This window comes from Desmodus rotundus, chromosome X (genome assembly GCF_022682495.2).
Source record: "Desmodus rotundus isolate HL8 chromosome X, HLdesRot8A.1, whole genome shotgun sequence".
Taxonomy (NCBI): Eukaryota; Metazoa; Chordata; class Mammalia; order Chiroptera; family Phyllostomidae; genus Desmodus; species Desmodus rotundus.
The window spans coordinates 78,877,541-78,894,454 of record NC_071400.1 but is presented as its reverse complement, the minus strand read 5'-3'; the positions used below and the strand labels follow the sequence as shown (position 1 = coordinate 78,894,454).

The 16,914-nt window shown below is 44.5% G+C and overlaps 1 protein-coding gene and 1 pseudogene across 1 annotated transcript in view; both read right to left on the bottom strand.

The window, feature by feature from the left end:
- LOC112302032 (transmembrane protein 47) overlaps positions 1-7,248 on the bottom strand; it is a 29,888-nt gene extending 22,640 nt beyond the window's left edge. Inside the window, exon 1 of the mRNA XM_053917270.1 lies at positions 6,775-7,248. Within this exon, the coding sequence (XP_053773245.1) occupies positions 6,775-7,000 (226 nt within the window). The 5' untranslated portion in view covers positions 7,001-7,248. The remainder of the gene's footprint in view (positions 1-6,774) is intronic.
- Positions 7,249-15,006: 7,758 nt separating this feature from the next.
- Positions 15,007-16,008, bottom strand: LOC112301994 (malate dehydrogenase, mitochondrial pseudogene; annotated as a pseudogene).
- Between the last annotated feature and the right edge of the window lie 906 nt (positions 16,009-16,914).

Genomic DNA, 16,914 nt, shown 5'->3' with positions numbered 1-16,914 from the left:
GTACTTTGACAGGACTGGTAAAGATTTAAATGTCAGTGGCTTTGACACATGAGAACGAAATTCTGCTTAGGGAAAAATCAGTCTATTTTAATAAATAAATATCTTTTTAAAAATAAAGCCAGAATGCAGTAGTAAGTTGAAATTTATATTCATTTAATGCATGTAAGAAGCTTATATGGATGGCTCCCACATACTTTTGGGATTATTTTTCAACTTAAAATTAAGCAATTGCTTTAAAACACTCCATCATGGAGAAACCTAAATATAAAAATCTTTGTTGATTTTTAAACACCACCAATGGCAACAGCATAAATTTGATGATAATAAACATCTAAAACTTAACTAGCTTATCAACATATGAGTCTATTCGAAGACTCACAATTCTAGGTGAAATCAAATTTTGGATGATAATCTTATAAAAAGTGGACATTTATTTCATGTGTAGGCCTTAACCTCTTCAATGAAAATTCCATATATGACAGTATTCAACAACCTTTCAAACACTAAGAGATATTTTTCTGAAATATTACAGGAAATTTTTGAAAACCCACCCTGCGAAAATACTGTGGCTAAGTACAATGTACCAACACCGTGCCCTGCCTCAGTTTTCTTACTCCATGCAATAAATTAGATGGGGCAGGATAACCTTTCAAATCTCTCCTATTCCAAATGTGCTCTGCTTCTGCAACTCAGTATCTGGGCAGTTATCAGGCAAAGAATTATGTTAGTTTTTTTTTAAAGGGAACAAAAGACTACTCTGAAACTCCACTTCTTTCCAGAACTGCAAGACTTGGCTCCTGTCTGGAATTTTAATGTTTTAGTATTTGTGTACAAAGCATCTCATTGGGCTCACAAAACTTAAAAAAAAAAAAAAACACTAAAATTTTATCATGCAACATGAAGCAGCAGATTATAATCCAGATTCTTAGTCAGTATGATCCTTGGTCATTTGAGTCTGTCAGTCAAAGGTGAGAGAAGAAAATTATTTGTGGACAGATTAGGTTCTTGAGTTCATTTGATTCCAAATCCAAAGTAACTGCTTATAAGTGACCAGTCACTAAAGCCATGTGTTGGTTGAGGGTAGTTTTTGCCCTAGCAAACATTATTCATATAATCTACTCAAAGTCCTTAAAGAAAGAAGCTATGTAATTAGTTGTTGTTCTTCGGAGGCAATAGGGTAAGAAAGCGGAATTGCAGCTAGATTCCAGTGCCAAAATAGATGCTGTAAGTGTGACCGCCAAGCATCTCCTATCGTGCATGCTCATCTACAATGGGACGGTGTCACCAATCCATCAAGAGGTGGAGTCCAGTTGTCTGTCCTCCTCTGGAATCTGGGCTGGCTACACGGCTCCTCTGTGATTGCCCAGGCTAGTTGAGACAGAGCCTGTTTCTCTTAGGACCCTGGCCCTGGACGAAACCACTCATCCTTTAAAAAAATCCAACTACCCTGAGACCACCATGCTAGAAGGGCCAGTCCCAGCTTATCCAGTCTCCCAGCCATCCCCACCAAGCTGCCAAACCCAGTGAAACCATTTGGAAGAGGATCCTGTACTTCCAGATGCTCCAGTCACTAGACATTCAAGTCACCCCTGGCTATGGCCCCACACATCCGGGAGTAGAGACAAGCCCTTAGGCCCTCTCTGAATTCCTGAGGCACAGAAGACATGAGCACAATGAAATGTTATTTTACGCTACTAACTTTTGCGGTGGTTTGTTTCCCAGCATTAACTGCACCACTGACTGAGAATTTAGTAACTTACAAAAACCCCTGGTCTCTTCCAAAGTATGTAGGGGTAACATTTGCTACTTTGCAAGTTTATTGTGACATTGGGAATACTCAGCGTGTCTGGCCCATACAAGGAGTGACTGAAAGGTAGCTTTTATTTGTGGTCATGATCTGTCAATGCCAAGAGCATTGTTAAATGTCAGGTAACGCGTATCAAAATTTGAATTTGAAACTAACATTGTACTTCATCATTCAATGCAAAGAAAGTCTGTCATTTAAGAGGGGAAGAGTCCTCAGTTATTGAAAAAATCCCTTTGGGTTTGCTTTCTGAATATATAATAAGGAAGAGATACAACCTTAATGAGCATGTACTTTTGTATATTTAATCTTCCTAAGACACCATTTGAAGAGTTAAGTTGTGTGAGGTCACATGACTAGTATAAGTGGCCAGTTTCAGGGCATTTTGAACCCAAAACCTCATGCAAATGCAAGACTCCTCTACCCTCCTACAGGACTATGTTGTCATTTAGCGCAGTTCACACAGAAGTTTACTGCAGAGTTTAGGCAACGTATTCCGGGGACTGATTTTGAAGCACGATAATCCTTGTCACGAATACACCTAGTAGCACCAGATGTGTATCTAGGGTCTTGCTAAGTGGCCTTACTATTAAACAGAAACTTGAAAGAAATTCCTAAAATGTATTGCTGACAGCAGGCAAAATCTGTTGCTTAAGACATGTTTTCGTTTGTTTTGAAATGTTTTATGGAAGGCCGGGCTTCTCACACACCCTTCAAATCCCTTAGCTGACAAAGATTGATCTAAATGGCTCCCTGGAGATTACACTCATTCTATAAATGTGAGCTAAAGAGGAATCGTATCTGCCCACAAATTAAAATGTCCTTTGTAAAAGTCAATCTAGGGAATTTGACAATCTTAGAAGCTGTTAAAAGAAAATCATCATGAAGATCTTGAAAGAAGTTATACTTGGTTTTCTCTGGTTTATTACTTGAGAAAGTTTTGGTGCTAAGTGCCGCTCTCTGTATAATCTTCCCACCCATCTAAGCTGTGTAGGTTAAAAACACACACACACACACACAGCATTTGTTCTACTTGTGTTCTTTCACAGGAAGCCAGAAGAGGGTATAACTGTTGTGACTTGTAAACTTGCATCAATATGAACTCACTTTAAGCAACAAGCTGAACCTTCCCTGGAGCAAACTACACTGTGAGTTTTCCCAATGAAATGCCGTTTCTCAATTTAAGGTATGGGTCTAAAATATGCACAGATGAACTCAGAATTACTGTATCTCAGATTTTCTAAGATTTTCAGGTGTTTAGGCAGTTTGGTTTATTTTAAACCACCACCCAAGACAGGTTTTCTTATAATGCGTTTTAAAGTGGAGTTTTATACTACCACTTAAAAAAGGAGCTACATAGAAATCACTCTTAAAAGAACCTCTTGTCAACTGAAAATAATAATATTCACCTGTTATTAGCATACGGCACACTGCCATTTCAAAACTGCCAGTGACTCATGTTACAAATGCAGCTATTTTTAGGACAGTGTAGGAATGATGTTAATAATATTCCTTGAAAAGGCACTAACTACTTGATCAAGTATTTTGTGGATGGAAAAATGGACAAACACACTTGTTACATCCCAACCCAAAATTGCTCTCGGTAAAATTTGTTTCATTCGGCCATCTGCACGTCCTTGCTTTTTGCTTACTCAGTAAGTCACACTCACATAAAAAAGGCAACCTGCTTTACATGACACAGCTCCGTATTTATAAATCTGAAAGAAGAAATGTAAAGTCACCCCCGAGGTTATACAGCACATTTGATGTCAAGTTCAGGGCAGCAGACTGCATGCAGTGAGTAATCCCATCCGCAGGCAGCGTTCTCCTGTAATTGCCGTGGCTGTGAAACCCTATCAAATATCTTATTTTAAAAACTTATCACAACTAAATGTCACTAAGCAAAAGTCTAAAACATTAGTATCATTTAAAAAATAAGACTGAACATGAATTAAAAGGATTTGTTAAAAGCCAAAATCAGTAGTGGGGAGAACTATCCTTTAGAAAGAAATTCTATGGCCAGCAGCCATGTAAGTTCTATGGATTCTAAACTTCCTAACAAGCATACTCTTATTTTTTGTTTGTTTGTTTCCACTGCAAATGGCAGCCAGTCAGTCATTTTCTCATTTGACTCTTTGGGGAAACTAAAATCTTAAGATAAATGCCTGGACTGCCCCCCCTCCCCCCCCCCGAATTGGGACGTGGGAGAAAAGCATCACGGCTGACTGACACCCGGATTACTGGTTCGTACTAGAAGTGCTGACGCAACCTCCAATGCACCAGGACACAAAAGGCAGGGTTCTGCTTTGGCTTAGAAGCATAAAGCAGGCTATAAGCGGCACACGATGCTTATACCAACACTAAAATGCAGCTTTAAAAATAATGGCTATGGGGAAAGTTTCTGTAGGAACTGGGTCTAAGTAGGACAGATTGTCCTCCTTCAGGAGAAACATTCCTGAAATTTCCCTTCTGTAAATACAAGCTGGCCTCTTCTGGGCAGTTTCACTCTAATTAAGACAAAGGTTTTTAATTAAGCCCTGAAGATCCTGGTGAATGGCCTTCTGTAACACTGTCCTTGCTGGTTCCTCCAGAAATAATTCATTTTGAGAAACAATGAAGTGGATCTCTTAAAATCTTCAAGAATACATTTCTCTCCCTGCTTTCTGCTACTACACACAGCAAACAGACTGAGCAAAGCTGCTGGCTCTTTGGAACAGGCTGGAAAAGCACTGCTCGTTTTCAATTCCAGCTGACCCCTTCGTTCCAAAACACTGATGCATAGAAGCTTCAAGTCTACAGAACATTTGACGAAAACTGATTTTGCAAAGTGGGGAGTGTTAGCAATTTCCCACAGTGTTCCCCTCCCAACCCCACCACACACCACCCCGGGGAGGCAAAAATGAACTGCGACTAAATTAAGAAAGCCAACAACTTGTCCCAGATAGCCTCAAAAACACCATCTCTACTCCCCACCCCACCCCCATTTACTTATGAAGCATACTTTTTTCTAGGATATAAACTATTGTGGAAGCAAAATAAAACTAAAGCTGATTTTCAAGAACCCAAGTAGAAGTCAGTGCTGGGGTATGAGTTTCAGCAAGACGGCAGAATAACAGGTTGGGGAAAACATCAGAAATTGTGTCTGCCTTAGATTTCCACCTTGCCCAGTCCCATTATCAACATTTTTGCATTAAGCTCGTGTCTCCCTACTTCCTGGCCTAGCGAAGGGGGGGGAGGGAAGCCGAGATAAATGGGTATGGAGGCAATTAAGGAGAGATTAGCAAGCGCTGCATACTGCTGAACAAACCCAAGCTGGCTTTTTCCCATACCCCACATTCCTGGCCAAGAGAACAGGATCCGGCCTGAAAAGAAAATGGGGGTTGAAGCTGGTTTCTCTAACCTAGCTGAAAAGTCTTTATGCAATCAGGGGCTATTATTTCAGGAGACAGTGGGAAAGGGGCAAAAGACTCACGTTGCTAAGGAGACATGCTGAAGCTGGCATTCCTACCTAGATTTCCATTTCTATTGGACAGGGGAAAGAAAAGATATTTTCCCCAAAGTTTATTTGGATCCCCTGGTTACTGAAGAAAGGCATTTTACCGAATTTATTTCATCTTTAGTTGCAAACAACCAACCCTTAAAGAATTAAAAGACCTAAATGTTGACCCCCTGCTGCCAACCAGTCCCCTCCACAGTGAATTAAGCAACAAAGCCAAAACCCTTCAATGGGAATTTTGAGGAAATATCAAAGAAAAAGCCTTTTGTAAACAGAAAAATCAAATTTATGGAAGAAACTTAAGCAAGTGAACTAACTAATCTCTCTTATACCAAAAACCAAAGACAAAAGTCAATCAGATTCTTGTGAATTTTGTGCTATTTCAACTTTCCTGGAACTGGAAACGTTTCCAGTAACTATTTATAAATAGTCCCAAGGCCATGAAACTGCCCGAAGGAATTTACTGAGTTTCTCAGGGGTGTGTGTAAGTGTGTAAAATCACGGGCAGCTCCTCTCCCCCTATTCTCCTTTCTCTGTACTGACAGCAGCTAAAGAATCAATATTAGCAAAGGAAAGGGTTGGCAGCAGGAAGTCGGAAGTTGGCATTTCTGCTACGGGCATCACTGAGGCGCAGAGAAAGGCAACGGGGGGTCAAGGAAAGACTAAGGCAGTAAGTATGGTAGCCCCAGGGACTACCTTCTTCCCCACCCCCACCCTACCCATGTGCAGCTTTCAGTGCCGGCTGAAAAAGGTACGAGGTCCCAGGCTTCTGTGAGTAGTTCAAGAAGAGAAAGAAAGGTCTGAAGGACAGAGAAGATATTTGGGCTGGGAGAGAAAGGCAACTCACAATCAACGACGGTGTCACCAAAAAAGGGAAAAGGAAATTAAGCTTGTTCCTCTGCCAACTCTCCATATCCCTGAAAAATGTTAGGAGATAAAGTCCGATCCTAAACTCATTGCGGGGAAAGGCAGGTAAAGTGGAGTAGAAGAGGCAGGACCGCGGGCACTAAGAGGTAAACTCTGGCGGATTCCCGCGGAGAGACGAGGGAGAAGAGGGCGCGGAAGACCGAGAGCGAGCCCCTGGCATCCTGGTGGAGTTGGGGCGTTTTTGCTTTGTCTTTTAAAGGGGGTGGGGAAGCCGTTGCATTTTTAACACAGCCACATGGTTCTCGCCTTAAATGATAACAATTACCCCCAAAGAGCATCCGTGTTACTCTAGAGCCCGAGGAAAGGCCACGGGAGGAGGGAGAGGGCGCGGGACGTCGCACTGGGTTTGGTTGGGGACTAGAACCGGGGAGAAGAAAGGGGTCGGCATCAGGGAGGCGGCTGGAGCCCGAGGATCCCCGAAAGGCCAGGACGGAACAGGGCAGACGAGGGTAGGGGCAGGGGGAGAGGTAGTGGCGGTTCTGGCAGTGGGGCGCGGGGCAGTCCCGGGCGGGAGGGCGGCAGGGGTCGCGGCGCGCGGGGCCCTCACCGCTGCTGAGCGTGGACTCGCAGTGCCAGATGTCCCAGCTGGCGGGTTTCCGGCAGGACTCCCACAGGGACAGGTAGTACTGGTGGTCGGCCGTGACCCAAGCCGGGCTCAGCACGGCACCCAGGTCCAGACACAGCGCCAGGAAGATGCACACCAGCCCGACCAGCTTCAGCGGGGTCAGCACCGACACGCGCACCTCCTCCATGCCGCTGCCCGCCGAAGCCATGCCCGGGGCGCCGCAGTCCGCCGGCCCGCGGGAGGCGAGGACGCCAGGCGGGTCCCGAGAGCTGGGAGCCCGACCTCCCTCGAAGGGACGCAGCCGCGCCGCCGCACACGGGGCTCGTTCCCTCGGGGATCCGCGCCTCCCGCAGCCGCGAAATTGGTCTGCGGAGGTGGCCCGCCGGGGCGAGGGCGTCGGTAGCCGCGGCGACGCCGATCCCACCACGGACCTTCGGCACTGATCCCGCGCCGCGAGCAGCCCGCGCCGGCGCCCGCTCCGCCCCAGCGCAGCCCGACTCGCTCCGCCCCGACCCCTCCCGGGGCAGCAAGGGGCTGGGCTGAGTGGGGCGGGGCAGCGGTCCGCGCCCTAGCGGCGTCTGGCTTCAGCTCCGGACTCGAGGCGCGAGAAGCTTGCGCCCGCCCCGCCCCTGGCCGGTGCGCGCCGCTTGGGTCCCTACTCTGCCTCTCGCAGCTCTGGCAGAGCGAGTCCTCCTCCCCGGTTCTCTGCGCGCGCCTGGAACCCAGTTCAAGGCCCCAGCCCCCGACCGGCTGCGCGGGGCAATTCTTCGAAACTGCCGGGTCCCCGACCCCGCCCCTGGCTGCGCTGACTTCGGGGTGGCCTGGCTTCCCATCCCCACGCCCAGCCTTCACGTGGGTTTCCTTTTCTTAGCAAGGTGGAGTGGGTGCTTGTCTAGAAGGCGTCAGCTGTGGATTCCTAGGTTTCCTGGGCTGTAGCCATTGGAGTAAGAAGTGATGTAACGCCACCCACCCCGCACTACCGCCCCCTTAGTTTCTTTTGCTGGGAGGTTTGGAGAAAGGAGAAGAAACGTGACAACAGGTTATTTTGTCCTCTCTTTTCAAACCCAAGACGGACCCAGTCTCGGACCCAGGAATCCCTCAGTTTTCACTATTTCCTAACTTTCCCTCTAAAAGTGCTTTTATTCTCTGGACTCGCCTCCTTTCGCCCTCTGTGAAAGGCGATTACTCGGGTAATGCAGGCGCTAAAATGGTATTGAAAGCTCCTGCAAAACGTGAAGTAAGCCTTACTTGCTTCCCCGCTGCTCTTTTCTTTGATTGGGTGTTGACTAAAACCGTTATTTTTTTTTTGCTTTCCCTTTTGCCAAGTTGGATCTGAATTCCTCCAGGGGCATTAACCTGTTCCTGTGCCCCGCAAGACCTAGCCCAGGGCCTGGCACAGGAAAAGTGACATATCTTTAAGTAATCAATCCACACGTATGTATTGAACACCTACAGTATGCTCCAGGCTAAGGATTCAACCAAATATGACCTTGCTCCTGTTCTTAAGGAGACGCTCTATTTTTAAAAAATCTATACCTGAGAAATAAACACCCCTTGACATTGAATTTACAATTCTGTAATTACCAAGGCCAGTTTGTGATGGGTGGGTCATCTGGAAAATTTGATGAGAAACTCAAAATAGTGGTTAAGATCAGAAGAATGGAAGAAATGCCTTCTCTCTTTTAATGACAGCACGGTCCTTGACACTTCCGGATTCCATAGATCTGTTAATAACCATTTCTTTCCTTCTAACCACATCTTTCCTTGGGGCTGACTACATTTTGACCCAAGCAATATTTTTTTTGATCCTCACCAGAGGATATGTTTATTGATTTTGGAGAGAAAGGAAGGGAAATAGAGACACAGACGGGGAGAGAGAAACATCCATGCGAGAAAGAAACATCGATGGAGAGCCTCCCAGACTATCCCAACCAGGGACCAAACTGGAAACCTAGGTATGTGCCCTGACTGAGAATCGAACCCATAACCTTTTGGTGTATGGGATCACCTTCCAACCAACCGAGGCATTTGGCCAGGTCCCCAAACAGCATTTTGAATGTAAGAAACAATCAGTGTCAAATGACTTGAGAAGAAGAACCAACCCAATGTGAAATTAAAATGATAGTTTTCTTATATTTGGAAATCAGAGAACTGGTAACTTTCCCCTCAATTACAGTATTTATTGCCATTAATAAAGAATACCTAGAGCCCTCTGAGCTCCTTAACCTCTAACCTCTAACAGGCTTCTTGGCCTCCCAGCCTCCAGAGGAGGAAGAAGCCTAAGTGGTTCTCCGTGACAATGGTTCCCAATGGAACACTGAAAAATTAAAAACCAGGATGATTACTGGGGACGGCCAGGCTTGTGATAGTTTTCTATTACCTGGTTTTATGTTCATGGGCTTGTAATGTACTTTTGAAAATAATATTTAAGAAAATTTCTTGACCGTGCCCTTGAATTTATAAAGAAATATTTTTTCTTCCAGTTCTATCACCTGCCCTTTAATAAGTTCCATTTCTAGTCAGCTGATGGTTTTTCTTTATCTTTATTCCTTCTAAATTGGGCTTTCTTCCTCCTCCACCCCCACTCTTGCTGCCCCCACCCTCCTTTTGCTTCATTTTTCTGGCTTGTTCTCAGCTGCTTACTGGAGTGACTCCATCCTTCTTTGTACTACCTACAAACTTGTCTCTGCACTTCTCCAAAATTAGGAAAATAAGACATTTTCACAACAAAAAGCCAATTCTCCTAAAATGCTCCATTCCTCTGTTAATCATTCGTAGAATTTGTACTACATAATACAGATTGATCATCCTTAATCCTAACTTTCAAACAATGAAAAGCTCTCCAGACAAAGGGTTTTATTTTTCATAGGTTTGTTGGAAAGTCATTTGGTGGGAAACCCAGTTTCACATGGATCTGAGGCTATTTATTGTTGATTTATCCCACTTAGTGTGAATACATATGTAGCCACATACCCTGTTGGGTGTTGTCTAGTTTACGGTATGTGCACCATAGTATCCTTCAAAAATCTGAAAAAGTCTGAATTCCTTAATACAACTAGGCCCAAAGGTTTCAGATGAGAGATGGTGGACCTGCATTTACCCTAAAGATGGAAAAAGTAGAGCGGCGGATTTCAGCAATTAGTAAGCATGGAATGAAACCAGAAAAAATTATCTGGCCGGGAGTGGAATCAGAGGTGACAATTAAGGGGTGTGTGTGTGTGTGTGTGTGTGTGTGTGTGTGTGTGTGTGTGTGTAGGAGAAAGGTAGAAACAAGGTTTGAAATAGAACCTTATCTGAGAAATAAGTGAAGTATAAGTGAAATAATAATGAAGTGAAATCTGAGAAGTATATGAAAAAGAATCTTTGGCTCAAGAGAATTTGCTGGAAATCTCTAAGAAGCAGTGACTTTGTTGGCCCTGCACCATAGTGTCACACAAAGGCCAGAGGCCCCGTCTTTCACATGAGCTTAACTTAGGGCACCATGTCACAACAGTCACCCTTATCCCTGGACTTCGGTGGGGCAAAGTCTAAGGGCCTTGACTCTCTCTTGCCGTGTAAGAGGTCCCTGAAAATTGCCCTGGCTGGTGTGGCTCAGTGGATTGAGTGCCAGCCTGTGAACCAAAGGGTCACTAGTTGGATTCCCAGTCAGGGCACATGCCTGGGTTGCAGGCCAGGCTCCCAGTAGGGGACACATGAGAGGCAACCATGCACTGATGTTTCTGTCCTTCTCTTTCTCCTTCCCTTCCCCTGTCTAAAAATAAATAAGTAAAATTTTTAAAAGAATTGCTCCTTGAAAACTGGAATCACAGAACTCTCACAGAACTCTGATGTGTGACTGTCTGAGTTGTGCAGCCAGGGAAAGGCGGGAAGGAGCCTGCCCTAGAGCCTGAAGTAAAGGAAGAGATCAGCCCCATGCTCGACTCAGTCAGGCCAGAGAAATAGGACAGCAGTGTGAGGGGTGAGGTTAGCTGGAAGAGATTGGGAAATTCAGCAGAAAAGTAGAAATGTGTCCTGGCGGGAGGTAGAGGGTGTGGGGGAGATGGGGAGGGAGGGCATGTTCCAGACTTTGAACGTGTCCTAAGAAACTAAAGAGGAGTAAATGTCATGTTGTCTGTTCACAGTCTGTCAGCAAGGGCACCCTCTCTGCATTTGCTTGGCAGTTGAAATGCCCACCTACTACAGTTCAGTGGTTTGGGATAAACCAGAGGGGACTTAATCCATTAGGGACTAAGCAGGAATAATCGACTGTTTTCAGGAATGAGCCCAGCAAATCTCATACATGGTTCAAGTCACCAGTCTTGTCATTGTCACAGCAGCCCCTTCTACTCCTTCTTTAGGCAGGCAGTGGGGAGGTGTCCTCTGGTTATTCTGAATCCAGGTCACCATCCATATGGAGTCGGCTCCCCCCGTTAGGGACAAGCCATTTTGCTCTGCTCTTCGAGCCCTGCTCCCCTTCCCAGATCCTAGAAAGGTCTTCCTAGCCTGCGGACTTTCGGCACTGGGATCGCATCTGGGCACGCGCTGGTTAGACCTATTTGCTCTCAGAAAGGAAGAAATAGGATGGAGGGGAAAACGATGAACCAATCATTAAAAGATTAGAAATATCCACCAACTTTCTCTTTCAGTGTAACAGGTAATGTTGGCAAAAGACATTAGAAATTAGAAACAAAGAATACTTCAGTGGTTTACTCTCTTTCCTATATTCTGCTCTTGAGGTCCATGCTAGAAGGATTCTGATGGGAGTGAAACCATTATGTGATGAGACTTGCATGCTATTTGTGATAGTTAATCATGTCCAAGAGAGTTCTAGGTCATGGTATGTTCTGTATTGCATTGTTGAGATTTCTTGTTCCGTTGTTCTTGGCTTACAGTTATCACCAATATTGTGACTAATAATTGCTATTCTTTTTTAAAAAAAAAATAAGAACATAAATTCCACCTTCAGAAAACTAAATTCCATCATTTTCTAATGTCTTTTCCAATTGAAAATGTATATTGTTGAATCAGTTGGATTTAAGTCAGTAAGTAACAACACACTCACATTGTGTGTTTATATTTTGATTTCAAGTTAATTGTTTAGCAGTAGTAGCTACGACCATAATAATTTACTCACCCACAAAGAAAGGAATTAAATCCTGGAAGTGAAAACACAAGAGGCCACTGGAGTTGAAGGATGATTACTTTTAAATAAATGTGTTTATTGTAATGAAAGAAGTGTGAATTAGATGCCCAGGAGGTAAGAATACAGGGAAAATTAGAATATTTCCAGTGGGACTACATCTAAATGCTTTCTCCATGTTTTCAAGCCTTTCTTTCCTTAATAATAGTCACTTATCAGCACAGATCTTCCTTCATATTTGTATTTTATTTGTTGTAGTCACAGCTTTGTGCAGAAATGACCAGGTGTAAGCACTTCAAGCACCTCATGACTGCATTTTAAAAGTTTTTATCTACTTGTTGCTGCAACAATAAATTGAAGCTTTTGGTTACACTGAAGCAGGCGCTCACCTACCAACATAGTATCATCCTGGTAGCATTTCGATAATGCTTGGCCGCCATTAGCGTGACCCATCACTTCATCTCTCCCGGTGTGCACCACGGTTGAGGACTGAATTGAAATGCAGCACCGGAAGCCTGAGAAATGGTTGGCCCGAATAGCTGAGTACTTTGGTGGGACGAGCTTGGTGGAGCGTGAAGGGGATTAGTGTTGAATTGTCACTTAGCCCTTGACTTCAACACAAGCCAAGGGAAGTTAGAGCAGAGATGGAGTCTTCGTCTGGGCAATTGTTCACACTTTCCATTGCTCTCTTTGGAGTTCATTAGCTAAGCCTCCTATGTGACTTTAGATTTTACCCTACAGCCATCTCTGCACACTCCTTGGAGACCTTTAACCCTTGGACATTTGAATGAAAACACTTGTGACTAGGTAGAAACATTCAAAGAAATGCCTGCGTAGAACACGCCCTCTTCCCAAATTAGACGGCAACAGGGTCAGTTTCTCATCTCAAAAACAGTTTCATCCATGATGATTTCATCCATTGTTGTATTCCCTCCCATGTGTTCATGTTTCGTAATGTACACAGTCTCAAAGTTGTGGCTGGAAGCCCTTCCCAAGTGCTCTCCTCATAGGGACTGTGTCTGTGGTATAAGACAGTTCTCTTCCGTTAGAAAGTGTGGGTCCCTCCTCTCCTTTGTGGCCTGAAGGATTCACATTATTAATGGGAAAAGAAGTGAACCCCAAATGTATACATCTCAAGTATAGCGGTGGCTCAAAATAATTGAAGGAAAGGCTGAAATTAAAAAAGGATTAAGTAGAAAGGGTACGCGGAGCAATTTATCCTCACACTTCCAAGTAGAAGAGTGCAGTTAAGCGATTTCTCTCTGGAATTTCCAAAAGGTGGTCTTAAATGTCAGCAATGCTAGGGGACTGAGGCTAGTGGAAAAACGATCCTCTTAGGAATAGTATTTCAGTGTAGCTTTCACCTCTATATTTCACCTTTTAAAATTTGTCTGTAAAGTGAGTTAGTAGTGCTGCATGGTTTGTCAGCAGTCTGTCAAAATTCAAATGTCAGCTAATTCAGATCCAAACAAATGTAGGCAGAACTATCAGAATGATATGAAGACTAGTGCTTTTTGTCATTCCCTGAATCTTTTTTTCCAACTTTTCCATAACCTACTGTTTCACTTCCCCCGCCCCTCCCATGGAGATTACAATAATTCTATAAATGTGAACAAAAGAGAAATTATGTCTGCTCACAAGTGAAAATGTCCTCTGTAAAAGTCAATCTAGAGAACTTGAAAATCTTAGGAGACATTGAAAGAAAATCATCAGGAAGATCTTGAAAGAAGTTATACTTGGTTTTGTCTGATTTATTACTTGAGAAAGTTTTGGTGCTAAGTGCTATTTGGTGAACAGGAGTAGGGATTGGTTCTGATTCGGCCAGACCAAGGGTAAGGTACTCACTCTGGAACCTACTGACTATGGATCTGGACATGCCATTAACCTCCATTCCTTCCTTCATCAAATGGGGCGATACCTACATCTTCGAGCTGTGAGCATCAATGGGGAAAGTTATATAATGTGCGATGTCTGGCAGGTGGTGAGCACTAATTATAACTGTTACATCAGTATAATCCAGAAGTCATCTAGGGCCTTCTCGTCCCTGGGAGTTTTAGGTAAACTTTGTTTGAATCTAATTTCATGATTCTTCAGTCTAAAATCCTTTCCCAAACCCTTGCTTCTTCTGTTCTTCTCTTTAAGTGGTTCCACAACTAGTCAAATGCTCAATTCTACCCCTAAACACCCTAGGTACAAATGTCAGCCCCTTCACCAATTTGCAGGAAAAACATCAAATGGCACTGTATGGTTTGAATTACTAAACTTTCTAACTACTTGAGAAGTCGTGAGGAAGGTGTACAGCACGATGAAGAGTAAAGCCTTCCAGGTCTTGCTTGCCTCATCCGAACCATATTCACCCCCTATTCTCTGTCAGTCCCATCGCTCCCTCCTCTCCCCCTCTGCTCATTCACTAGATTCCATCCCTAGTGCTCTCAATTCTTGCTACACGAAGTGTGGTCCAAGGGTGCCAGCAGCCCTGGATTTACCTGAGAGTTCGCTAGAGATGCAGATCACTGGGCTCTCTCGTCCAGACCTATTGAATCAGAATCTTCATTGAATGGATCCGTAGTGATTCATGTATAAGTGAAGGTTCAGGAAGCATGGCATCTGCATCTTCTCAGGCCTCTCAGGGCTCACCTCTACTGCAAGTAGCTGTATCAAAGCAGCTGCTGCAAGATTTTTTAAAATCCCAAGTTTCTTCCTTATCCTTCAGCACATTATGTGGTGAACAAGAAAATGGTGTTTCTTTCATGCCCCCTTACCATCAGGCTCAAGTTGTCACTGGTTTTGGTCCCATTAGGAATGATTAGTCAGCATTGTCTACCTGTACTGCTGTCAGCATATTCTTTTTATTTTAAAAGAATATCAAAGCCTGTTTTTATTGAGGCACCAGTAGACTGACCTACGATTTGGAAGGGATGGTAATGTGAATACAACACTCATCAACAAAGCAAACTGAAATACAAAGATAACTGAAATGACTCTATAGTGACGTGATGTGTTCATAAGTGAAGGAAAAGGATTGCTCAGTAACTGCTTTCTCATTTCGTGTTCTTTTAATAGTCTTCTTCTTCCTTGATTGAGGCTGTCAGCTCTTAAATGGCCTCAGCGATCATCTTCTGTTTGAAAGGGGCAATTTGCCAATGCCTACATTCTTCTCGATGCCCCTTTCCCCCATCAACAATAGTGTGGAGAAATAGGGACAGTCCGTTTCTCGGGACTTAAAGGAATACTTGACAACTCCTTCCTTTCTGTTGATTGCTTGCACAAGGGAAAAGACAAACTGGGCTCTAGCATATGCCATGGCCAGGGTGGCAGAGCCTTCTCCAGCTTTAGCCTTGACCACCTCCATGCTGGCCTCCTGGGTTTTCCCGGGGAGGGTTGTCATCGGGTCCTGGGGAAAGTCCACCTTGGGAGTGGACTGAGAAATCAGGAATGATGGTCTTCCCAGCACGGCTGCCAGTGAAAGAAACATTGACTCCAGCTGCATCCAAAGCCTTCAGTTCTGCGACAAAGGTGCTGATGCTGACAACGTCCAGGATTCTCACCCCAGAGATCTTACTGGGGTCGTAGACGCCATGTTTCTTGAAAACTTCAGCTGTGATCAGGGTGGTGGAGTTAACAGGATTTGAAAGGATGCACGTCATGGCCTCAGGGCAATGCTGGGCTCAGGCAGCAGCCAGGGTGGCCACCATTGTGGCATTGCTGTTGAGCAGGTCATCCTGTGTCCTGCCTGGTTTTGTCGGGGCTCCAGCTGGAATACCCACCAAATCACAACCTTTCAGGCAGTCTGTCAGCTGCTCATGTCTCAGATAGCCCTTCACAGTCACACTGGTCTGAACGTGGCTCAGATCTACAGCCACTCAGGGTGTATGAGCAGTATTATAGAGCATCAGGTGGCTCACCAAAGGGCTGTTCTTCAGGAGACGTGAAAGGGGCTGCCCAGTCCCTCCAGAAGCCCCGGGCCCAGCTACTTTTAGCGTTGTTCTCACCCAAGGTGCCGAAGCTGCACAGAGTTGTGCCAGCCTGGTGAGGGCAAGAGCAGGGCTGGGGTGGGCGGGGCCTGCGCTAACAAAGAAGGAGCTGCCTCTGGGCATCCTGGCTCCACCGTGCCTGGCCTTCCAGCATCGGTATATTCTCGACACAATAGTTCTAAACCACCTTGTTTTGTCTGGCTTCCACTGCGAGGCCTATGAATCTCAGCGCAGTACCAAGATTCTGACAATGTGTTCATTGACTGATGACGACAAATAATGATGCCTCTCCAAGTGCGCCTTAAAAACCAACTTTTAAGAGGAACACTAAGAATGACCTCTGGCTTCTTGCAAATTCACTCTGAGACGTTTTATGCAGCTTCACCACACATACATAAACTACTGGGGATCTAGAAGTAAAAGGCAGAAAGAAGTTTAATTATCCAAGCCATCTGAAAGAGCATCATGGAGCAAAGCACAAAAGGGCAGCGTATCCCCACTGATACCGAGCATTAAATACCAAGAGTCACAGGCCTGGAAATGGTATCTCCAGATAAAGTAAGCTGATGAAGCTGCATTATTGTGGTTTCAAACTCTGGCCACTTTGACATTTACTCTCTGGACTCTTTATAAATTCCTTATCTTGAGCCAACAAGTGGTGTGCCAGTGAACAGTGCTGAGAACAGAAACTGCCTGTGGAAGCAAAAGGAAGGTAATTATGGTATTTGAGAAAGCTGATCCAGGGGACATGGTGTGTAGACACAGTAGATGGAATTTTCCATATGGTGGAGAACAAAACTAAAGAGGAAGACAACTAAAATTTCCATTAAAAATTATGAAAAGGAACATGTAGGAATGACCCATAGACACGGACAATGGTGTGGGGACTGACTGTGGAAGAGGGGGTGGGCTGGGCAGAGGAGGGCAAGGGGGAAAATTGGGACAGCTGTAATAGAATAATAATAAAATATTTAATTAAAAATTATGAAAGCTCGATTACATATGAGTACTTGGCAGGTCAGGACAAAA